The sequence below is a fragment of the Lagopus leucura genome, unplaced genomic scaffold (assembly GCF_019238085.1).
Source record: "Lagopus leucura isolate 7727_CA_CO unplaced genomic scaffold, USGS_WTPT01 Super-Scaffold_100008, whole genome shotgun sequence".
NCBI lineage: Eukaryota > Metazoa > Chordata > Aves > Galliformes > Phasianidae > Lagopus > Lagopus leucura.
The window spans coordinates 28246502-28272064 of NW_024962265.1; the positions used below are offsets into that span (position 1 = coordinate 28246502).

General features: G+C 38.0%; 1 protein-coding gene across 5 annotated transcripts in view; it reads left to right on the forward strand.

Annotated features, from left to right (window-relative positions):
• PPHLN1 (periphilin 1) overlaps window positions 1-21732 on the forward strand; it is a 68847-nt gene extending 47115 nt beyond the window's left edge. For all 5 annotated transcript variants that reach the window (XM_042872459.1, XM_042872460.1, XM_042872461.1 and 2 more), the window contains one exon: window positions 21165-21732. In XM_042872459.1, the coding sequence (XP_042728393.1) occupies window positions 21165-21374 (210 nt within the window). In that variant the 3' untranslated portion in view covers window positions 21375-21732. The remainder of the gene's footprint in view (window positions 1-21164) is intronic.
• Window positions 21733-25563: the final 3831 nt, after the last annotated feature.

Genomic DNA, 25563 nt, shown 5'->3' on the forward strand with positions numbered 1-25563 from the left:
ATTTTAGCAGTTGCAGTGAAATAAATGAATAAATTGGGGGCATGGGGCTCCGAGAAGGAACGAAGGAACAGGAGCTCGAAGCTGACCTGGGTTGTACTTTTCCTTTTGTCTTCAGCTGAGACAAGAAAGTGGGCTGCAGTTTCTAGAGATTAGCATGTTGATCTGCTTCTGCTGCTGCTAGTTTCAGGCAAAATGATCTGGTTTAGAAAAAATCCCCTAATTAAAATGTGAGTTAAGAGGTGGATAAGTTAAGTGAAGCTAAGAGGAACTGGAGTAGCTGGAGAACACATTAAAGGATTAGCTCAGATTATAGATGAGGTCAGACATGCTTTGCTTCTGATGGGAGTAGACCAGACAAGAGTAATAATCTAGATGAGAGTAAATAATGAGGAAGCTGTTGAGATTTTGGTTCCCTCCTAGTTTTTCTATTGAGCACTTCATCAATTTAATTTCTTTGGTACCATACCATGTGTCATGCCTCGTCTAAGCTTACATTAGTTTATTTAAATGTATGATGTAGTTAAGTGTGCTAATTTATTTTTCCTAATCAGAGAAACTTTTGTCCCTGTTTTGGGTAGCTTGCTGTAGGGATCCCAGAGAAGTTGAAGAGGTTTCCTTTTTTTTTTTATGGTAGCATTTGCCAATGGTCTCGTTTCATCCTTCAGTGACTTACCAATTTCCTCATGTGAGTACTCTTCTCCTTAAATAGAGGACAAGTAATTTTTTTTTTTCACATTCTCATTCACTTTTTCTTCGGTATTAATTTTCACTTGCTAATTTTCTCATAGCTTTTTTAATGTATATCCTTGAATTTTACCATTGTGAAATCAAGTCAATTAATTTTTTTTCTATTTTCATCCTTACAGTTCACACATATCATTGTTTGTTTTTCTTGTAACGGGATATTTCAATTTTTAAATTTGAGCTGTTTGTTAGAAATCTGTATTTTCATGTTTATGAGGACTGCAAGAAAAAAGGTTTTAGTCAGCATTTTGGTATTATCATTGATTTAAGGCATTGTAATATTGCAAAAAAGTAACATTGGTTTAAAGCAGAGTACCTGGGATATCAGAAGGGTTTGGAAACTTTCCTTGTGCTACAGATACTGTGCTTTAGAAGTTGCTCCTCACTTTACAGTGATTTAGCCATGTTCTCTTCCATTTCCATGGGCATTAATGTGTTATTGGGGTTTGGACTGCAGTGTTCTTAACTACAGACTGCTGCATTTGCAAAATCAGAGCGACTCAGTCGTTTCACTTCAGCACCTGCAGGTAAACTTTAATAAGGAAATGTATTACCGCATTTCAGCTCTTTGCCAGCAGCTTTTTCTTCATTGCAAAGCTGATAAAAAGCGAATGTTACTTAAAGTATAGCACTCATAGGGCAGTACTTTTCAGAGAACTTAACACCAGAAATGTTGCACACATGTAGCAGTGGGGTATTTTTGTTCTTAACGACTCAAATACAATAGATGGAATTCACCTTTTGTTTTTTGTCATCTGTCCATGGAAGAATTTGAGTTTGGCAGTTTGTCTTATCTTTTTAATGTAACAATTTTTGTTCTTTGCTAAGCACATTATTTTGAAGCTGCTAATGCTGGGAACTCTACTTGTTGGCAAGTCCAGTCGTTGATGTAAATTTTGACACAGTGATGCTTCATTTACGTGATCAAACAATAGTGCGCATTCCAACATCTCAAAAGGAATGTTTGTTTACAATCTCAAGAGCATTATTGCTTGTAGGTGTTGCTGGTAGATCTCTGGTACACTTAAATGAGTGAATGGTAGTAGTACTTAGACGAAATTGCTGAATGTAGTAAAAAAAAATAAATAAAAATAGCAAAAATATATGACTTGTACCTGATTCACTCAGTGCCCAGCTGTTGAAATTTGTAAGACAAGAGGCAACTTTTGTTCAGATATAATGAAAATCTAAAAACTTGTCCATTAAATAGCATTTTTTCAGTCAGCTGCTACCAGTGATTGTTAACTGTAACACTGAATAAACTGGAAAGAAGAAGGCTTAGCATAAAGAAGGAAGTTTAAACAGAATTGGAAAATTTGAAAGAGAGGAAGCCATCTAAAAATATATAACCCTTTATATATATAATATAATACAATATATTATTATGTATTATAAAATATATTATTATATATTATTATATGTAATATATAGTAATAAATATAAAATATTATATATAATAATATATATAATATATTATAAACATATATGTCTATATATATATACTATTTATATTTAATTATTAATATAATATATTATATATATATATATATATAAAATTAAGAGCTAATTAGCAGAAATTCCCTAATGAGGAAAATGTCAGATGTCAGGGTGCTTGGAAAGGTGAGCAGAACTGACACTGAAGAACCTCCTGGGAAAGCCAAAGGATTAAAAACAGAAATGGTGAATAGGCAAAGCCTTAACAAATGCAGTAGTTTCTTTGGGGTTGAAGGATGTCATTTTTGTGTGTATGAGTTGCTTTTTTCTCTCTTTTTTTTCCTCCTCCTTTCCTATTTTTAAGGGAACTTGAATTTCATGTAGAAGAAAAAGAGAAAGCTCCATGTCTTCCAAATTTGTCTCCAGCATATTCTTCCTTTTACAAAAGAACATTAAAGGATTTGAGAGATGGTTTTTTATACATATAATACTGGTATTGTTATTCCTGATGAAGTCTGTATTGTGTTCTGAAAGACTTGGAGATAAAATGGGATGTATGTCGGGCATGTAGTCATGACATGTAGTGTCATGAATGAAAGGAGATAGTTTCATAAAATCCAATGTGTAACTCACTGAAAATACAAAAAAACCTGCCTGGATGCCTACCTGTGCAACCTGGTGTATGGAACCTGCTTTGGCAGGGGGGTTGGACTCGATGATCTCTGGAGGTCCCTTCCAACCCCTACAATTCTGTGATTCTGTGATTGGTAAGTAGTGAATGAAATGCAGTCAAAAGGAAGTTGGTGGCAGAAAGGATTTGATGTTTGGCATAGAAACTGGTTGCCATCTCTCCTGTACAGGTGAGAGCTTTCAGGCTTCAGGAGCTTGGAACAGAAGAGTGTGACGCAGACAACCATGCATATGGAAAATCTGCTCGAGTGTGAATGAATCTACAGCTTTGGTTTTTGTGTCTCTTTTGCAGACTGCTGAGCTGATCTTAATTTAGCAGAAGGTTATTTTGTGGATGCCAGCTTTGCTGGTGCGTGTAGTTTAATCCTCTAAATCTAATCCATTTGTAATCTGATTTGTATACAACACTGACATTCCCCTATAAACATAGGATCATCTATGTCAAAAACCACCTTCGTGATAGATTTTGTCTCTTGGTTTCTATAGACCTTGTATTTCTTTTGTTATTCTGAATTACAGTCCGTATCATGTCTTCTTTCTTCTGGCACTTACTCCACTGAGCAGATTAAAGTTGTTGCATTTTAAAGGGTAGGCTGCACATTTTTAGTAGGTTGTTCTTCCTTCTGAGCATTGGTAATTTGAAAGCTATTAATTGCATGGCATTTTGGAAGCAAGCAAAATAAGCTACAATTTACAGATAACTAGTCTTGTTTTTTTTGTTCAAATTATTTTGAGTGCACATCGTATTTATTTTTGTGTGTGTGTGTGTATATAATGCTTGGCATAGAAAGTATATATGTGCTCTGATCTTTAAGGCAACCTTATAGTTCTATTTTTAATCTGTTTATTTGTTTCATAAGGTTATTAAGTTATTTCCAAAGGGTTTTGGAAACAAGAGCTTTCCTAAATGATGCAGAAAAAATCTTTTGTTGCACAAGTAGTTTATGCATGTGGTTCTTCTGCAAGTCAAGATTATATAAACTAGATTTTTATCTTGGGGTGTAAATGACTAATGCATGTCATCATTTATCACCAACCCATGAGTACCATTTCTCTGTTTCGTTTGACTCTTATTTGCTCTACTGCTGTGACTGTCCTCAGTAATTGTCTGGTCATAGACACATTTGGACACATCATGTTTAATGGCAAACTGCAAAGATGTGGCAGATAAATAGGGCAGGATTCCCCATGGGGCAAAGGCTCTGCAGTTGCAGTATGCCCATTTTACCTTGGCACTTTGACTTTTAAAGGCTCACAGAGTCAACCTGACTCATAAAAATTACAGAAATTGAACACTGACAAAATCAAGTGGGTCAGGTTGTTCATGATTCTTTAGCTTCTCATACTTCTTGAGAAGGACTATTTATACATTAATTTTCTGAACTGCTGATCTTTGTGCATTTCTCTGAATGACAGTAATAACCCTTAATAGATGGGCTAATTGACCTGCTAGCAGTCTTTCCCCCTTTCCTGTCCCCTAAATAGCTTAAGTACTTGTTTCATTACAGCATTTTCATTGCTGTGTGTACTTACTTGACCGTAATTACACCTCAGAAGCAGTTCACCACCTTGGTGTAGAAAATAATTCATATATTAACTTTTGAGTCACATGCTCCTTGAATGGAAAATTTCCATGTAAGCATGTTAAACATAGAATTGGAATAGATAGGCTGTGCTGACACAAATTTTTCCTGCAATGTGCCTGCTGTCACAGGTGAGTTCCCATGCTGCCTAGCTGTTGTTTGACTACCTGCTACCATCTCTGAACATCTAGTGTTTTGAAAGCACTGCCTGAGATACTCAAATTTACTAAGAGGTTGAGCACAAGTCTCCAGGAAGCCACTCTTACGTGGCTTTGTCAATTCCATAGTAACATTTTTTTTGTTCTATTTTTTGTGTGGTGTTTTTTTTGTTTTTTTTTGTTTGTTTGTTTGTTTGTTTGTTTTGTCACAGGGAAGATAAAACTTCTGAAAAATAAAAAATAATTGATTTCTGTCTAAAGCTACCAGAAATATCTTCTTTCTCTAAGACACATCACCATTTTTAATTTTTTTTTTATTTTTTATCTTGAATAACCTTGTTTCTGTGTATTTCTATGAATGTGAGCAAGATTCATAGAAATGAGTCCCAGTTGACTTATTTGGGAGGGCTAGTGCATTACTAAACACTCTCATAGCAGCATCTTCCAGGTGGCTTGCTGGAGCTTGGATCTTGCTGGGAGTAGATCTCAGAGGAAAGAGCAGACACAATAATCAGTGATTTTGGTAAGAAGATAAATCAGTTTTGGGTACAGAATGCTCCTTTTGAGTGCAGACTCTTAACATCTTGCAGTTCATTAAAGTATTTGCACCTTGGAAAAAGAAGATCAAAATATTTCTGAATGTTTTACTTACTGCCTGTCAGCTAGTGTGATGATGAACTGGAAGTATGCAATCACAGCGAAATGTCCTTCCGCATAGAGGCACAACAGTCTGTGAGGTAAAGCTGAACACATCTTCATTGAAGCTGAATGCATCCTATTCTGTTATCTACCACTGAATATGATGGTTGAAACAAAGACTTTGTTAGAGTTTAAAATACTGGCTCTTTGTTTTTGGGAGGACTGAGATGGAGGAGAGCTGGATGCAATCTCCTTGGAACCTGAGACTAGATTACTTTGACTGATGGGACCTGCTGACCCACAGCTTTCCCAGCAAAGGGATGGAGGCCAGCTTTTGGCAATGAGTGGTGCACCACCCCAAACAAAATGTAGCTTTTTCATAGAGTTGAAAAGAGAGAAACCAGTGTAGGATGATGTGTGAATGTAAACGTAGGAATCTTCATGTCAAAATTATGTATTTATTGAGAGAGGTGGACTGTGCCAAAGGAGTAATTGAAGGAGAACTGGATGCAAGAGAGAATACAGAAGAGTGTGAGGAAAAGGATGCTGAGGAAGAGATGAAATGGAACTTTGTGTAACTGAGCAGTGATGTGACCTCTGAATTGGAGGGTGGAGGCAAACTGGAAGAGATGAAAGGATTTGTGGTGACAAGAGAGGGCTGGCAATTGAGTGTGGAAAGCAATGAACAAGGGTGGGACTGGACTTGCATTTGAAAAAAAGGTTTGTGCCAAGATCAGGAACCCCAGCCAAGAGGGTGGGGAAAAGAAAATTATGAGGAACAAGAGGAACTTGGGTGGAGATGGTAATTAATTCTGCAGGAGAAGCTTTGAAGCCCATGGGCAAATGCAGTGGAGTTTCTCCTTGGCTGGAGGGTGGAGATACTACATCATGCAAGAAAACTCATTGCTATTTCTAGTGCCAGAAACAAATGGGAAACAGTCAGGTGCTACCTGCTTGGTGTCTTCCCCTCTGTACACCCTTGGGGCATCTGCTGGAAGGAATAATGGAGTCATGAGGCAAAAAATGCACTGTTCCAGCACTGAACACCTGAAATCGCATGCTGAAGAATTAGAAAAACATGTTATGCTGTAGTTTGTTCTACTCTATAGTTTGGCTTACTATATGTCTTTTCAATTAACAATCAACATGATATGAGTGTTTTAATGTAAAATTGTTTTGAATGAAGTTAGTGGTCTCTTTGTCCAACTGGATGTCTAGTTATAGCTTAAAACTCTTCTGATCCATTTTTAAATAATTTTCTTAGCTTTTCCTCAAGTTTGTAATTAGGCATAACTACAATTTGCTGTATAATTTCCTTTCTTCTTAGTTCACTGCTGGAAGATGTTTTCTTGCAAGAATGTTTTCTCTCAAATCAGAAGCAAAGATAAACTCAAAGATTCTGTTTCCTGTTTCACTGAAGTCAGTTAATGTGTTTTCCTTTGAGTTTCTAGTAACAGGATACCTAAATGTTTAACTCCAAGCTGTGGGAGGCTCTCTGACTCACCCTTGATTTGGTTTAGGCTGTTGGTGTTTTGAGCCCATTTATGAGTTATATATGCTTCTAATAACACAGTGAAATGTTTCAGAATACGTAAAATGAAACTATTGGTCTTACTATCCTTGCAGTCTGCTCTTGGATTGAGAATTGCATCTGCATTCCAAATGTGACACTTAGGATCTGTACGCTAGTGAATGTATAGTAAAATGGTTGTGGTATTGAGTCATTAACATACTTAATCCAGATGTGATTAATCTAAAATTGCAAATTTATATGTGATTAGGTAAAAAAGACTTTTAAAATTACTTATTTAAAAAAAAAAAAAAAAAAAAGCATATTATGTGTTCTTGGTGTGAATTTTCCACATAATTTGTCAGCCAGTACTCAGGGAATAGGGTAGTGGTCGACAAAATCTTCAATTTGAAGCAATTATATTGTCTTTCATGACCCAGGTAGGTCACCAAAGGGACTCTGTTTGAGGAGTGTTTCTATTTTAGTCAGGGTGGGATTTTTGCTACCAAGAAAAGCATGTTTCATCATAGTGAGTGGGCTCTCAAGCATTTTAGTCCGTTTGGGTGTTAGTCGTGTCCTGGTAAGCAGCTCAGAGGAAGGGTGCTGAATAGAAGTGTTTCATCTACTGTGAATATTATTCTTTCTTTGTATATTTATATCGATTTAAGTACACTTTCATTGATGGGGGAAACATAATTTTTGCACGTGGGTACTTTTGACAGTACCAGTGAAAATGGAAGGTAACTTCTGTGCTATATATTGAGGACTTCCAAAGATACATACTTCCAATATATTGAGGACTGTGTAGTTTGCAGCATTATCCTCTTTCCGTACTCTGTCTGTAGACCATTTAATTCACTTTTGTGAATCATGGCATTCATCGTAAAAATGTTTGTTTCTGCTTTAGGGAAATGCAGGGTTTGATCACTTATAACTCCTTTGTTAAAGCAATATTGGATATTTTTGAAAGTCTGTTGTCTCTGTAGTAATATGGCTCATGTTTTATATCTGGCTTGAGTTTATCTCCCATCTGCTGTTTGATCAAGTTTGCTGTACTATAAGACCAAGTATTCTAGAAAAATAGGATAATATATTGCTGAAGAGCTAACAGTAACATATAGGTCTGTTAGAGATGATGATATGTTGTTTTCCAGCTGAGATATTAGAGGAGGCAGGGTCAAAACTTGATAATTGTGTCTAGTATCTTGTCAGGTAAATTTTATGACTACACTGGTATATTTGCAGTTCAATTCTGTGTAGGTTGCTCAGTGTAGGTATACCTTTAAGTAGCTTTTTGCTGTACTTCTTAGAACTACTATGTTATACCTTTAAAATGAAAGCTCTGAAAGAACGAATGCATGTGTAGGTAGGTATACGCGGTGCAGCGTTTGTTTCTGCTTTTTAAATAGATTTTCTGTTTAGTTATGAAATGTACCTTTTATATTTTCATATTTGATAGAAATCCATGGTACATAAACTCTGGAATAGTTGTTTTTATGTCACAATTAATATAAAGATGATCACGTAACTTGCTTGATGCAAAATATTTTTCAAGATGTTTCTGAATTTAAGGCATTATGTGAGAGCTGGAGTGAAGTCATGCCAGAATTAGGGAATGGAGAAAACTTGTGTAGCAAAAGTGGTTGCAGAAGCAAGGGCAGTAAGAGTATTGCTTATAGTTGCTGCTTTATTAAATACATATTGACCATCTGCAAGGTCTTTAGAGTAGTAACGACATGGCCTTGTCTGTAGTAATGTTTGCTAAGCAGCGAAGTGCTGAGGACAAAGAGAAGAGGTGAACAGATGAGAAAAGGTAATGCTAAACTGAGGTAAGATGGAGTGGTTCGTATTAAAACTAAGCAACAGTCCCAGTTACTGGTTTCAGTGCATTGCAAGCTGGTGAATGGGAAGTGATGGTTGTACTTTTTCTGTTAAGAACGTAAGCTACTGGCTTACCCTACAGAAAGCAACTTTTTTTTTTTTTTCTTTTTGAAGAAACAGTTGCTGTTGTCATCCTACACAGTTCATGGTGCTCTTTAAGTAAATAAATAAAATAACCCTTTGTTTAGCAATAAATCAATTCTTTGTGGATACTAATTCTTGAAATAACAAAATGTCTGGACTTGAAAATAGAAAGTTTGCAATGTTTATACCTTCATGTGATTTTAAAAAACAAAAAGCCTGCTGGAATTTCTAAATGAAATGAGAGAACGTCATTCATTTTGATTTCATTTCTTCCTGAATTTGACTTGGTCTGTTCGAGTTGATTAAATTTTTTCCTTGTTTAATTCTGTTTCCAGGCACTGTGGTTCAGGCAGATCTTGACTGACATGAATTGTTTTTGTTTAAGGAAAAAAGAAAAAAAAAAAGTTCTGGAAAGCTGCACAAAGTGAGGAATGCCTTATTTTTCAGGATATGTTTGTACGAATAGCCCCCGTCTAGTCTGTATCTTTGAGAGCACGTGGTAATCTTTTATGAAGTAAGGTTAAAAGGTAAATGGTGTGGTACTGTTTCTTTTGGCTATTGCATTCAAGAGTTTGACCTTTAGAAGCCTATTTTTATCTCAGGCAGCAAACTATTTAGCTCTGCTTATCAAAAGAGACTTCACTGCTCTCTTTCCATGCTGTTCTTATCCAAAACACACTGTATCAATTTAGCATCAGTAGACTTTATCTGCAACTGCTATTATTCTGCTTCAAGATGCAGCATAAAATGTTTATTTATATTGCAGCAGTAAGTTTTAGTCATTGAATGCTTTCATGTATAGTTCTGTGGTTTCCAGTGTCGTTGACTAGATCTTTTGTATTACCTCTTTATTATTGTAGTGAATAATGTAAAATTCCTGAACCCAAAACACTGCTTTTAATGACCAGAAATCTGTAGAAAAATACAGTGATTATAAAACATGAAATACAGAAGGGGATTTAAATCTGTCAGAGGAAGAATAAGTGCAAAGTCAGTCTGTTAAAAATTTTAAGCAGTTTTTCAGCAGACTGATGAATTATTTAACTGGCAGAAATTGATCACTAAAACATTGTATCATTGCAACTGCCAAGCATTCTCATTACTTTCCTGAAAGTATGCAGAAATCAGCTTTGCAAGGAAGAAAAATATAAAACAGAGTACAGATATGAACAGTGTTGTGGTGCCGTTATTGTACTATTACGATACTTTTTTTGTTTTTTCTTTTCTAAGAGATTTTAAATATTTCCTCAGATTAATATGGCAAAGTAAGTCTATTTGCAGTTATTAGCAGATTTCCTAATTATTTGAGGATATCTTCAAATCATCAAAGTGCTGGTGGTAATGTGAAATATTACCAGCTGTTTGGTTGAAGGCTCAGTCCCATCCCTTCAGCTGTCTGTGTGACGTGCCCAAGTTCTGCACGTTGGGGTGCTGGCCAGAGGCAGAGCTTGCTGCATCTCTCAAGCGAGCACAGTTCATAACGCTGCTAAAGCTACTCAGCAAATCTCTTTTGCCCACATGAAGTCAACTGGGCTTCTAGGCAGCAAATGATTTATTTTAGACTTAATTTTTTTTATTGTTTTAGTCGTTAAATTATATGATGCTTTACCATATTACTCACAAGCTTGTTTTATGATAAGAGTAAATAAGGTATTTCATGAGATAAATCCAAGAGCACAGAGTCTAGAACTCTAAGTCCTTGTGTAAGGGCTTTGTTGCATTGTGCTGTTTTCATAATTTACAGATGTCAGGGATCACAGGAAGCTGCTTGAAGCTATGTGGTAAATACAGAGCTAAAGCTCTCAATACTCTCCCACCTCCCCCCAAAGGGAAGTATTTGATCCCAGTTTTCTTCTATAGATCATAATGTTTTTCGTAACAACTGACTGAAACCAGACTCAAAACTTTTCAGTGGGTGCCAGAATCTGAAGACAAGCGAACACTTCAGAAAGTTATGAGTGTGTTCACATACCTCGCCAAGTCCGTTCCAGATCTGTCCTCCGTCAGTTCACCCCACTAGACGACTTCTGGAAAATGTTTGGTGTCACTGCACTGAACGCTGCAGACATTCCTTTAATGAGTTTGATAGGTAGCAGTTCTTGTGCTGAAATGCTGCAGCACTGCTCAGCTATCTCATTAATGAAGGCATGAAATGAGGACATTGGAAGCCAGTGTTCTTCGTTTCAGAAGATCTTCAAAAATACTTTTTTATACAACATGCTTGTTTCTCACGTGGAAAAGTAGTTTACAAAATAAAAATAAGCGATTCCCAAGGTATTTGAAGCATGTAATTGCTGTGATTCTTCAGTATCTCTTATGAGCTGTGCTCTGAATGTATCCAGTAACTAATTCAAGTGCTCTGGGATACAGTCGGCAATGTATCCTCTGAGTAAATGCAGAACTCGTATTGCATTCTCTTGGACCACAATTGGTAATCGCTGCCCTAAGACATATGATTTACTAACCATAAAAGACAAGCTCTGTTCCTTGTGGCTTTTGCTTTAGGGAGAGACATGTTTTCAGTTTTTACCCATTTTTGGATCAGATTTCAGCTTCAAAATTGAAGCAGCTAGAATTGCAGGAGCAGGTTCAGAAGGAGGGATGAGTGTAAAACACTAAAAAAAAATACGGAAGAAATGAATGTGTTTGCAAAAAGAAATGAGGTTTCATCATATATCCTCTCTGATCTCTTTCCTCCACCCCCACTATTATGGGTTATGTTAGCTTTCTTGTTCTGTTTCTTAAGGTATTTGGTGTTTGACTGAAGATTCACACTAAGATGTGCAGTCATTTGAGCACAGATCCTATGTGCTGTGTTTGTCTGGATAGCAGTTTTGTGAGAGGTCCCAGCTAAACTCAGACCTACATGTTTAGCCTCACTAGTATAAGGCTGAACGTCCTCTCTAGGTGTGATCTACAGCTGCTCGTTACCCTCTGACCCCAAAGAAGTGATTCCTCCCTGCAGCCCAACTGATGTGCTACACATGACCTAATCAGCCTGATTTTGCCTAAAATCAAATTTTAAGGGTGGTCCTGTATAGTGCTGGCTCACAAATAAGAGAGGTGATGATTTCTGACATGCAGACAGGGACAGGTGGCAAAGGGGAATGGCCTTTTCAGCTGCCACAGCTGTGTATGGGAAAAGATACCCATCCATGTTCTAGGAGAAAATTATGGAAGTCTTCAAAAATGTGGCCTTCATTGATTTTTTTTCTTAACTTTATATTCAAACTTAGTACATGGATAAAGGATGATACAAGACCATGACTTGGACATGAAAAAAATGTAGGTCCATTACTGAAGCACTACTAAAACTGATTTGTGAGACCAGTATAATGTGTGAAGTAATTCTAAACTCTCAGAAACCTTAAGGTTTAACATAAACTAAGTAATAAAATGTTGGTAATGTAAGTAATTGTTTTTCTTCTTGCAGCTGTTGCTTTTCCTTTCTGAAGAAGTTGTCCATTACATACAGTTCTTTATTGACTTCATGTACTAATCTCTTTATGCAGTGTGTGATTGAGCAGCACTGGCTTCTATAGTGTTTTGTTGTTGTTTTTATAAATTGTGTGTTTATTTGGAGGCTACTCTTAAGCTTTGATGATGAGAATGCCTTCTCATTTGGAGGCTGGTTTAAAGTCACTGTTCCATTAGCTTTGAGTTCTCAGCAACAATCAGTTGCCAATTAACCATGCAGTTAATCTAGTAGTTGTTGTTGCGCAGCTCATGTACTAGTTGCTCCTAAGTGGAAAAGGAAGATATATTTTCTTTTTCCTTTTTTACTATTCTCTTACAGTGTGTTAGTGATGTAAATACAGGTGATGCACACTCCAGAATAAAATTCTCTCTTTCCCATTGACAAAAATAAGCCTTTTTAATGCTGAATGTGGATTCTGAGAATATTTACAGCTGAGGATATTTGTTGGAATCGAAAACATAAAGAGTATTCCTGAGGAAAACCTCAGGTCACTTTGGCTGAAATCTCATGCACTGCTGCTGATTTTGACTGCAACACAGTACATATATATAGGGTTAGGGTTATGGATTTCTAACTTCCGTTCTTTCTCTATAAAAATGGTGGAGTGCTTTTATGATGAGTGGTTTCTCATTATTGCCGTTAATATGCAGCCCATCTTGATGAAGCTTAAACAAATATTGCTTTCTTTTATGGTCAGTGGGCATAACTGAAAGCTATTAAAGAAATTGGAATGAGAGAATTAACGTAGACAAACAGTCTTCTGCAGATAAACTTCACCCTTCCTGTTTTGGATAGAGCAATAAGTTTACTGTGAAACACATTTAGGAAATAGCTTCCATCAATTCTGTGTTTTATAAATAAAAAGTTGCAGGGTGAGGTCCTTCCTTTGGCATAAAGTTGATTATTTCCTGCTTAATCCTGAACTCAGGCATTTTAAGTCATGTGATTTAATTTTTTTCTTTTTTTTTCGTTTTAACATCCATCAGAGAGAAGAGCTTTTGGATTTTGTTTAGTTTATGGTCCCATAAAAAGTGCAATTTCTAGGTTTTTAGATCATTATAGAACAAGAGAAAATTAATAGCTACCTAAATTGATACTCTGGGAGACTTTTTTGTCTTACTTGCAGAGATTTTTGTGGCTGATTATTCTTAAACATGTATCAGGGTATTCATACATGTGAGCTGGAAAGGTATCGTTGGTATGTCTTTAAGAGATAATCAGTACTTCTGGAATAGTATAGACAGTGATGAATTGTAGTTGCTATGGTCTATTTGATTTTGGATTTATAATCTGCTTGCAGAAGGCACATGCTTTCTGAGAAGAATATGTGAGAGGTAGAACTTTAATAGTGCTGTTTTACCTACAGAACACACAAGTTAGTATATGAAGTAACACTACCCTCGTCCAACACATCTGTTGTAAAGAAGCCAATGAAATCTAGGCCACACACAAACTGGTCTCCAAGGGCCTGTAGTTGGTGTTAGAATGCTGTTATTATGTGGTCTGATTGGTTTAGTAAAGAATTATCTCCAGTAAAACCATGTAACATAATAGTCCTTGCCTTCCCACATGGGAGCTGCTTTTGCCTGGCTGACCAAGACATTTCTGGAAGAAGTAATAATGCACTTGCTATTGCCAAAATATAGCACTAAATGAAGTGTATTGCTGTGAACACTTCTTGTTATATATAAATTCTTGTTCATTTAAACATTCACTTAAAATCCTCCACTGTAGCATTTAAAATTATTGAAGTACATATATGGATTTCTTAGCAAAGCATTTTAAATAAACTTTTTGCTCCTTATTGAACTGATTTGTACCTAAATAAATTTTGAGCAATGGAGAAGTATTTAAAAAAAACGTGAGCTTTCATAACTAAACTTCTGTTGCTGAATTTTCCCAGATACTAATTTTATGGCTAAGAAATACAAGTCATGGCAGTTTAAATTTAATCTTACGGTGCACTGGTTAAAACATATGTGATAATCTGCCTTTTCTGTTCACTTCTACTTACAAGTGAGTTGAGACAATTCTGTAGTTCATATGAATAGGTATCTAAATGGTCTCAACACACTTAGCTTTTGCAAGGGTTGTTCAGACCCACATAGCCCTGATCTACAGATTTGTCCTTGTGTGCCTCTAGCTGCAAACACTTGCTACAGTTGGTGAGGACTTGCCTTTTTTATTGCTTTTCGTGCTTTGGCTCTACTTACGTGTCATACAAAAATCGTATATTCCATCTTTAAATCACTTCAGAAGCACTGAGTACATGCACAAGACAGTGATTTTTATTTATTTATTTATTTATTTTTTAAGTTTGGATAGTGAAAGCAAAAAAAAAGAAAGTTGAGGAGGTACGGCTGTCCTCTGCAGGGATCATAATTAGGAGCACTGTTGCTCAGAGGCAGAATCCTGCATGAAGTTGCAGGAAGAAGGGGCAAGTGCTGCAGATGGGATCATGATGAAGATGCTACTTCAGCTGCTGCCTGCTGGAGCCAGTCATACACCTCTCTTACAGTGAGCTCCACCCTGTGCAAACCCTGTGGCTTCACTGTCATTGCAGGAGGTGTCAGCTGGGCAGCTTTGAGGCAAAGGAGTGTCCAGATGATGAGCTTAAACTGGGAGTTTCACTGAAGTCAATCATCTGGTCTGCATGTTTTCTTCTCAGTGAATGGAGAAGACAAGAGCTGGATCTTAGGTCCCAAGCCAACTGTTCAGGGCTTTCAGGCTAAAAATGCGTGTAAGCTCAGCAGGCAGATTACTGCTGTAGACACACACACACACACACAACACACAATTTTATAGGACATTTTTCATCTTTTTGTGGTAGAGTTCTACTTTTAAGTGGAGCGGGAAACCTTGGTTGTGTGGTTTTGGTGAAAGCAGAGTCAGAATCAGAATTCAGGCTTCTAAAATGATGGCTGTATTGGCATTTATCCCACGTGAGGGAGTTCCAGCAGATTTTTCAGTCAGGTATTTAAATGCCAAAAGATGTTTTAACATTTCTGAAAGCTGATTAAATCTATTAAAGAAAGCATTAGAAACTTTCAATGGGAAGGGAGGCAGAATTGCATTTAAGTGCGAATAACTTAAATGTTTTCCATATCTCCAATAAGTAGCAAATTAACATGAAATTGTTCATTATTATATAGTACATTAAATGACTTGGTTCCCTCAATTTGCATTTCAATGAATATCTAATCGGCCTTTAAACAGCGCATTGATTAATGGGTGCAAAACTTATTGCATGGATTGAAGGCAAAATCGTTAGTGCATATTAAAGAAAGGAGTAGAATAGACTTGTTGATATGTTATAATTAAAAATTGTATCCCTGCATTGTAGCTAAATATTAAATTTGTTGTACGCTAATTTAGCTTTTTGTAACCGTAAAAAATAGTTAATCTTGCATGAAAACCAATTTTAAATGTCTTGATCACGAGAATTGTTTGCAATGGTTTAATGACAGTTCTGAGCTTTCTTTGCACTATGGAGCAATAAGTTTATATATTGTGCTCATAAACATAGCAGTACAATTACATTGCCACTCCAGTAATGGAAATGTCTCTGTATTCTTTCAGCAGAGCATTAGCTTATTGTTCTTGAGGAGAGTGGATGTAGTCTAATTTGCATGCTTGAGAAAAATCTAATGTAGCGTGTAAATTAAAAAAGAGTCATTCGGGGAGAGGTAATAATTCCTTTCAAAAGAAGTCTGTGGCAAGGAAAATTCTTTGTTACCAGCAATATTGAAGTCGCTGATTGTTCACTAACTTCCCAATTTGCTAGTACTTACGTGCACAATTACAATGTAAGATTTTATTGCATTTGCAATCAGCTCAGAGCTAGGTCTACATTACAAAATCTTTTCGTGTAGCTCACAGTCAGTCTGCTCATGCTGGGAAAACCTGGCAGAGGTGTGGTTGTGTTAACAGAAGAGTGCTTTGTCGGGTTTATTTTAGGGCTGCTGAGGAAGGGAAATACAAAGCTGACTGATACCACCAGAGGGCTATACCAACCTAGCTATCGTGGTTCAGCTGGCGGAATGGAAGCTGTTACCTCCGTCTGCTGCAGAGGAGCCCTGGGGCTTCATTGAAGTGAGAGATTTCGGGCGGTTTGCTCTTTCATTAATGGGATATCTGGAGGGGATGTGGTATGGCTTTCAACCCTGTGCTCTGCAAGTTCAAGCACTGCCTTTGTCAGAAATCAAATAGCTATCAGGGAGTGTGTTGCTTCTCTCCTTGCATGGAGCATTTGATATTTGTGGGAATTGTGCCCTTAGTAACAGAGTAGTTTCTGTCTTCTGAAAGATAATACATAAAGTGATTACTTGCATGAATCACAAGCACTGGGCTGTGATTGCTGAACATGCTGGATCTTCTCAAGGGTGAGTTAGTATCTAAGGGTTGCAGGCTGTTTAACATGGTTTCTGTGCCACAGCCCTAACTCACCTTTGCCTGTGCTGAACGGAGGGTCAGGATGTAGAGCTAAGCTGGGAAAACTGCCATAGGCTTCAATAAGGTTTGTGATTACCTCCACTTTAACCTTCCTGGTTTTCCACAGCCCTTTTGATTACTGTGTCTACTTCTATTGTGGAAATAAAGCTTTTTGGCCAGGTATGCAAGACTCCGAGACTAGGGAGTCAAAATATCTGAGTCTCCTGCAGACTGTAGTCTCCTGCAACAGGGGAAATTTTATTGTCTGATTTCTGTTCTCATTACTGTTCATTTATGTTGTCTAGCAGCTCTGTTGTGCGAAACGAATGGGCAGCTCTAGATAGTTTTGGAGAAGTACACCATACTGTACAAGGCATAGAAAGGAAGTGATGCAGACTGTCAGTGAGTAGTAGGCATGACATCAGGGCATTCCCTACCTAGGTATAATTTCACCCACACCCAGAATTTGAAGTTACAACCAAGTTTTGGTGATGATGTTTAGAGGATGATATGAGCTGGTGCTCATACATCATCTGAGCCATTCCACAAGCATCATCTGATTTAAGTCAAAACTGACATTAGATGATCATTGTAGAAGGGACATCAGAATATAATAAATGAGTAGTCTCTAGGTGGTTGCTTTTGCCTCTCCACCCTCAGAGGTCAATGTCCCTGAGGTAGAAGAGAATCTGCAGTATCCTTTGTCTCTTTCATGTCAGCATCGAAAATTGTTATTTAAGTCACTGTTGATGGTGCTTTGAAGTTAACTCTGGAAAGTTGTAGGGCTCAGTCGCCTTCAGTTGGTGGGCAGAAAAGGTACCTGGGGGCTGACATCCTTATTGTTCTAACTAGATCAAAGGCACTTAGCTGTATTTAAACTGTCCTAGTGGTGCAACTTTTGGTTTAGATTTCTCGAATATAGGAAGAGTGTTCACTGACGTGCTGTGGGTGCAACACCCTTTTAGATTATACAGACTAGCACAGTGAAGGGCTGATCTCAGCCAGAGCTTCTAGGCTATTATCATGCAGGAGTGAAAAGAAGTTCAAATATCACGTGAGCAATATAAGGTAAGCATCTTTGTGATCCTCTGAGCTCATAGATGTTTTGCTGACCTTGGAAAGCTTTTCCAGAGATAATTTGAATGCAGCTTTTCCTTCATTGGTGAATTGTACTTAGAGTACAGGTATATATTATGACATACATTTAAAAAAAAAAAAGATATTTAGGAATAGAACACCTGTTTCTACTCTTCCTCCATCTGCTTGCTGCAGTGATACACGTTCTGTTCATTATGCTGGTGCTATAGCTTAGCTCAGAGTGTGAAAGTACACTATGGCCTCAGTAAATGATCATCCTATGGCTTTAGCTGTTTTCAGGGTTACTTGACACATACATCAGACAGAATGGTCGCGTTGCTGGTATCGTTGCATTTTTGCTCTTCAGTATAAAAGCACTATTTCTTCTTTCCCCACACATGGAATCATTTTCAGGTTTCAGCTCCAGCTGCTTACAGACAAATGTTCCACAGTTTGAACTCAAAATCAGTATCAGCTGGAGTTTTAAAGATGGGGATATTTTGCAACCTTGTTGTGTTGTAAGTTCTTCTAGTATTCTTCTCTAACAGAGCTTTTTTTGGAGTATTTTCTGCAGTTTCCTTTTCTCAAGCAACATTTCTCTGCTTATTTCCCAGTACTAGCTTCCTACTCTTCTGCAGAGAAGATGGATATGAATATGCACGGCCACCATCTTCATTTGCAGCAACTTTGAATACTTTGGCAGTTCTTAAAAATAATTCATCAGAGCATTAAGCTGTAGTTCATGTTCTCCTGTAATTGATATTCTTGTGAATGATAGCCTCAGTTCCCTTTGGCAGAGCACGGTAACTTCTCTCTGACAGTTTTCATGCATTGGATTCAGATACAGTCTGGTTTATGAAGTTATTTTCCTTTCTCAACTGTGGTTCTCAGTTCTTCACTTGTGCTGATGCATCTGGTTTTAGAATTGAATCACTGAATCATGTTAATTGGAGGGAAGTAATTTGAAAAGGGATCATTTCAGTGATGCAATTTTTGTTGCAGCTATATAAATAGGCTTATTAGCACAGTTGAGGAAGAGGCAGATTGCATTGGGAGCATCAGAATTAGCAGTGAGGCTAGAAAGCTTGTTGAGGGAAAATTACTCAATTGTTGTTACAGGAGCTGAACTGTTTCCTTTGTTTTCTGTTGCTAGAAATGCCTTCCTGCCCCACCTTCTGCCCTCTTCCTCTATGTCAGGTATTCCATTTTTTAAGTCTTTTGTTGCAAAAGAGAAATGTTGCTGAAAACATTCACCTCTTGTACGAAGGATTTGTTTCCACTTCATTGTGTCGGCAAAGTGTCTTCTCTGAGTCCAACGGTGATGGTGGCCCACTTGATTCTCCTTCCAGGCTTCTTTTGGGAGTCCTTGGAAGAAAAATGTGCACAGCCTGAGCCAATCTTTACATGCTGAGGTTCAAAACGTTTCATCTGGGCTGTTTCTTCGGGATGCGGGAGAGAAATATCACTCATTTGAAGGCCAGCTTAGAGTGGAGAGCACTTACATTGGCCCTGTTCCAGGGTACTTTACAGCATAAGAGATGGGGCAGTGTTGCCTGTGTTCTCCATTCCTGCTGAGATCTCACAGGTGTCAGTGTTGCTCTGCAGGCTGTGAAGGCTGTTGGTTATCCGGGCGGTTTACCTGTGGAAGATCATTCACACATCCTTGGTCTGAAGGAGGTGTGAATAGGATAAATAGACATGCAGTAAGAAAAAAAAACCTCACCAACCTTTTGAACCATTTCCTCTCTAACATAATGACTCTGGGGTTAAAAAGAACTTTCAAAAATCATTCTGTGAAGGTGATAGGAAGCCTGCTGCAAGCACTTGAAAGGCTTCATTTTCCAAAATGCAATACCATCTGTCTGTCATGTGGCTAATCAGACACAGCAATTCTTCCTGAGCTTTTTCCTTGGAAAGAATCAGGAAAAAAAGGAGCTATCATTTGCTCTGTTTCAAATTTCTCTTTGCAAGTGCCCTACTTCACTTGGTGTGGGAAATGAGCTCTGGGAGAATCTCTGTTTCTTACTGATATTTTTGCTACCAGATAACTGAACGTATAAAGCAGGAAACAAACCCAGTCTTTGAAAAAATGCCACGTGTGTGCTGTTTCCACATTTGAGGTGTTTTGCACCAATCTGTTTTGGACTGCACTGTTGTTTTTGACTTCGTAATCTCTCTTGAAAATGAGTTCCTCTCAAAAGATTTTCTTTCATTTCCTAACCACTGTTTGAAAAATGGATCTGGTTTTAAATTTACAGCATCATAGAATATACTGTCAAACGTTTGACAAGTCTTCAGTAAGAATATTGTGTTAAATCATTATGTTTCTGACAATGATAAATAGAAAAAAGTAGGTAGCGCTGGTGGGAGGATTCTGTTTGGTTCAGGTTTTTGTTCTCTCTTCTTCCTCTTTTTCTCTTTTCCTCCTCTCCCCCCTTCTCCCCCTTTTTGTTTTGTAATACAGAGAATCCTTCATATACAGTAGCATCATCTGTGCACAAAATATCATGGAATCACAGAATTTAGGTGCTGGAAGGGATCTCTAGAGATCATTGAGTCCAACCCCCTGCAAATCAGGCTCTCTACAGCAGGCAAAATACAGATAAATGTGCTAGGAAAAGCTCACATAACATTACAGAAGTCAAGTTCTAGCGCAATGTTGAAATACTGAGAAATATCAACATTTTTGTTCCTCTTGTAAAATGTGGAGTTATGCAACTGATTTACCTTTCTTCAAAAATCTGTTGTGCTTTCTGAAAGGAAATTTGTCAAATAAAGTAGGATTGTGTGAAACCGAACTGCTTGTAGTAGTTGGAAGACTTTGATGTGTGCCTCTTTTGGTGGTGTTTAGATTAATAACCTCATTTGGAATTTGAAAAGGTGAAGGACTACTACCAAGATTTCTTTTATTCTTATTGGTTGAATCACACATGCAGTCAAACTACTTGCAAGTTACACTTGTCAAGGACTTCTATGAGAGATGGACATCCAATAAATAAACATAGTTTGGTGAAAACATTTGAATATTACTTGCATTTAAAGCACTATGAAAAATTTAAAACTAAGTTAGTGTTGTGTGAAGATTGAGATTGCTGGTTCAATTTGCACAACAGTTCTATTCATTTTACATGTCATTTTACAAAACTCTGGTTTAGCATTTGCACTTTATTCTGCTATTACTTACTAAATAGCATTGCAAAAGGAACTTTTTCTCTTCTTTGGCATTTCTTCCAAGAAGAGTTATTTCTTTTGTTCGAGTAGTCCTGTATACTGGGTATGTTTGTATTAAAGTCGGTCAGAAGAGAGGAGAAGGCAAATATTTCTTACAGCTGAGACTGGTTAAATTCAATGCTCTCTGGTTTTGGCTATGCAGTAGCTCCTGACTTAGAGGACTATTGGTGTGCTAATGTAGACAGTCTTATATTTAACTGTTTTCTAAAACATGTTGTTTCTAGGTGTACAGACAAGACTGTGAAACCTTTGGCATGGTGGTGAAGATGCTGATCGATAAGGATCCGTCGTTAGAGAAGTCCATTCAGTTTGCTCTGAGGCAGAATTTGCATGAAATAGGTGAGCGATGCATTGAGGAACTCAAACATTTCATTGCTCAGTACGATGCTGCCAACCAAGATATGTCAGAATCCTTCAAAGATGGCTCATACTAACACAAAAATACAGTTAGAACTCTGCATACAGTACGTGCACTGCAATGCATACATCTGTTTCTTGTGAGGAAAGGGGAGTTTGTGTTGAAGATTGGAAGCCAAGGCCTGTGCTACTTCATAGCTCAGATGGCTGTACCTTGCTCATTGCAGTTTCCACAGTTCTATTCTTTCTACCTGTACTTGTTATTCCTTTGAAAAAGATGGTTTTTTTCTTCAAAAATTCTGTAAAGTGACAAGCTATGCAGTTACCTGGCAAAACACATTCAGTCTGATGTTTGTGCACTTGCATTTTGATGTTTGTAAGCATAACCAGAAACACCATGTTTTTTATTAAAACAAGAATGTTCTTCCTTCCTTAGCTTATGCAGAAATATGTCCTGTGTTCATATATACTGTAGGCAAGGACAATTTGTAAAATTGCTCACAACTATGATTTAATTTATTTATTATAGTTTAATTTTGAATTTCAGATGGATTCTGTAAAATTACACCAGGGTTTATGTCTAGTCTTTGCCAGAGGAACTCTGCCTACTTAATGTTAGAAGAACCTACTCTACTTCTGCGAATGCTTTTTATATGTTGGTTTTCCACACTGTATATCATTACTAGTGAGCAGTATTATGTAGAACTAAATCCAATTTTTGTTAACTGTTTGCAACTGTCTTCTTTTGTAATGATTTTTGAGCTGTACCTTACAGAATGTAAGCACAGGCAGACACTGAGGAGAGGACTCTGTTTTTACCCTTTCCCCTTCTTATCCCTTAAACCTCACCATTTTTTGTGCAACAGTTAGGAAGCCTTGTAAATCTTCAGAAATCCAGAAGGCACAGGAATTTGGAGTGCCAAGATGAGGTCTGGGCCATCTCTCTATTTAGTAACTCCAAATTGCTTCAGATCAGGTATAATTTGAAGTTAAACCCTAAGTAGACCCCAGATGCGTTATCTCAAACCTAAATGATTCTGTAGTAGTGTAGTATCTGGAGCCATTTTTGACCTGATAGAGAGTGACTTACGGCTGGGAAGAATGGTTGAGTAGAGGCAAGGAACTGCCAGTGCTGTGCCATTGCGTTGCAGAGATGAAACGTAACTTAGGAATCGTTGGCACTGGTAGGTATCCTGACTGTTGGTATGTGTACGTGGAAGGTGATACTGTTTTTCTTGAACGTTTTAGGAAGAGGGAGAATTTGAGTCATAGACAAGAAAAAGTAAACGATTGTTTTCTATGCGTGTATTTAGAAACATGAAATTCTGTCAAATGGCCAACAACTAAAGCTCACCGTTTCCCATATGCATGGTATTAAATGGAAATGTCAATGGATTCAGCCCCTTATTAAGTAGCTTCTCAGATTACTGCCAAATGGTTTGCAGAAAAGTAAATACAATGGCAGCGATTTTGCACATACAAGGTACTTGACCACAGCATCTTACACAGACAAACCTTGATATGGTGCATTAAATATATATTCCATCAGATTCCTGAAATGCCTGATTAGTTTTAACGTCAGGGCTGCAGGGTTAGGGAAAAGCTCACTGATCCTACTGGGTGCTGATTTGGGGTGGGAGATGGGAAAGAAAGGTGACCTGTGATGATACAGCAGCTAGACCTGACCCAGCCCTTTTTGCAACAGCCTGGCTTGTCCTGCAACGACAGGCAACGTTCTCTGAGACAGAAACGTCGCAAACAGGGCTCACTATGGACCAGATAGTTTTCAGGTGGTAGATCTGAGCTTCTGCTTTGGGTTAGAAACACTAAAGAAGAAAACAGTGAATTCATGCTTAATATATTTTTTTGTCCATTGTTACTGTATGTTGTGTTAGGAGTCTCTTTCTTTTGTTCTCATAGTGAAATTTAATCAGGCTTCTAAAAGTACCTGATTTTGCAAGAGCTTCTCTATAGAGCTTACAACACTGTTGTGTTTTTGCAGTTAGTCAGTAGGTCAACATCTTCCTAGGATGTTCTTAGCATTCTTTTTTTTTTTAATTGATTTATTTTTACTGATGAGCTAAGGAGACACTTTTATTTTTATTTTTTTAATAAATACTGTTTCTATGAAAGTGATTGGTGGCTGTTTTTTCCCTGTTTAATACTTGGCATGGTGCTAAATGTTCATGAGTAACCTTTTGTGATGTATCCTTGATGCTGATGTCAGTAAAATGTTACGCCACTGACGCTTGAGCAAGAACTACATTTTCTTATTCTTGCTTCCTGTAGGAACAAGGAATTTTATTTTGTATCGGTATAAGAAGTTGTCCTTGGTCTCTTGTAGAGCCTCGAGGGGACTGCTAGAAAGGGGCAGGAAAAGCACTGACGGAAGGAACCCACGCTGTGCACCAGGAATTGTTCTTTGTCCCTTCAGGAGCTCTTGGAAACACAACATACTTCTAGGACTCATTAATGTGCAGATGCCCTTAATAGAATGAAAGGGGAAAAGGAAGTGGAAGGAAACAAGGGCAGAATTAGCTGCTAAGGCTGCAGAGAATATGAATGAATCTGTCTTCTCAGTGGGGGTGAGGTGGCAGCCTTGAGCAACAAGTGGAGCAGTTAGGGTGGAAGTCAGCAATACAGCCACTGCAGGTAGAAGAGGAGCCAGTACAGCGTATCAGAGGAACTGCTTCCTTGTGACTGTGTTTCTGTGCAGGATTTCATCTTTGGGAAGGTGAGGCTGTGTGGCCTAAACGTTTCTTGGTATCATGAAGGTATAAGCTCCGCACACAATGAAGGCACGCCTTCCAATAATGTACATTCTGTACCTGTGTCAAGTGCAGGGAGTGGGCACTTCCTATCATGTCCATATCATTTTCTTCATATTAAGGTGGAAGAATGGATTAGAAACATTTCCCAAAAGAAACTGTTCAAAAATAACGAAGGAGCAATCTTTTATATCAAGCTGTAGAAAAACAAAACAATCTTACAGCCATCTTTAAACTTAGTGTATAATGTCTGAATTGGGTAGTAGTACAAAAAGCTGCCTGTTTTGTTACATGTGGTTACAGGCACCTGTTACTCTTCACATGATGGGAATGTCCTCAGTGATCCTCAGAAAACACAATTTTCTAAGTGTTTCTAATAGTCTTAATTGTTTGTGGCCCTGCAGCCTAGCACAGGTGAGTGGTGACAGGTGACAGAACAAAGGGAAATGGCCTCAAGTTGCACCAGGGTAAGTTTAGGTTGGATATCAGGAAACACTTGTTTACAGCAAGGGTTGTTAAGCTCTGGAATAGGCTCCCCAGGGAAGTGGTTGAGTCACCATCCCTGGATGTGTTTAAAAACGGAGGAGGGAGCAGAGGGTTGTTAGGGCAGTATGGTTAGGTTGAGGTTGGACTCAATGATCTTTAAGGTCTTTTCCAACCTGAGCAATTCTATGATTCTATTCTGTGATTCTTGGTAAGGGAGAGCGATGTGTCTCAAAGTTGAGGTACCTAAGCTAGCCCTGAGGAAGCTGCTCAGCCAGAGCACTGCTTCCCTGGGCACTGTGCTGTGCAGCTGTACCTTCAGTGAGTGTAGTCTCAAGGGAAAGAGATCACAGCTCCTGCCTTGGGCTGGAAAGAATGGCTGCTTTTTTTCCTTTGGCTTGTTGTTTTGTTTTAATAACAGTATGGGGAAGAGAGTCATCTTTCAACTCATTTATCTGGAGGTTTAGAGGGAGGTGCTATGGAAGCAAACTCTCTGAAGACAGCTTAGAAATGACACTAGATATCTGCATTGAATAGTTGCGTTGTTTGAAAGAAAAAGAAAGAAGTGATCACAGACAGTGATTGGAAAGCGTTTATCATCTGATACTCCGTAAGGCTTTGTGCTTTGGGAGAGTATGTATGTGCTGCATCTCTGAAGATGGTGTAAGACAGTTTAGAACAAGTGCTGCTGGGACGTATCTGCATGAAGCCCTACTGCAGTAGCAGAGGATTTTGATGACCTGTAATTGCAAATGCAGTTAAGAATGGAAAATCCCAATCCGTGTTTGAGTATCTGGGGGAAAATGCTAACAAGTCAGTATCACTCCTCAAGTCCTGGAAGTCTTTAGCAGGCTGGCTGTTGTAATGTCCTTAAGCACAACCGCCATTTAGCTGCCAGAAAAGTAAATGCTGCCTAAGCCACCAGGGCAGCCTGCCAGCTGGAGGCATCCCGCAAGCTGCCCATGGGCCCCTGTGATGTAGCATGATATTTCTTTGATCATCTTTCATGTACACA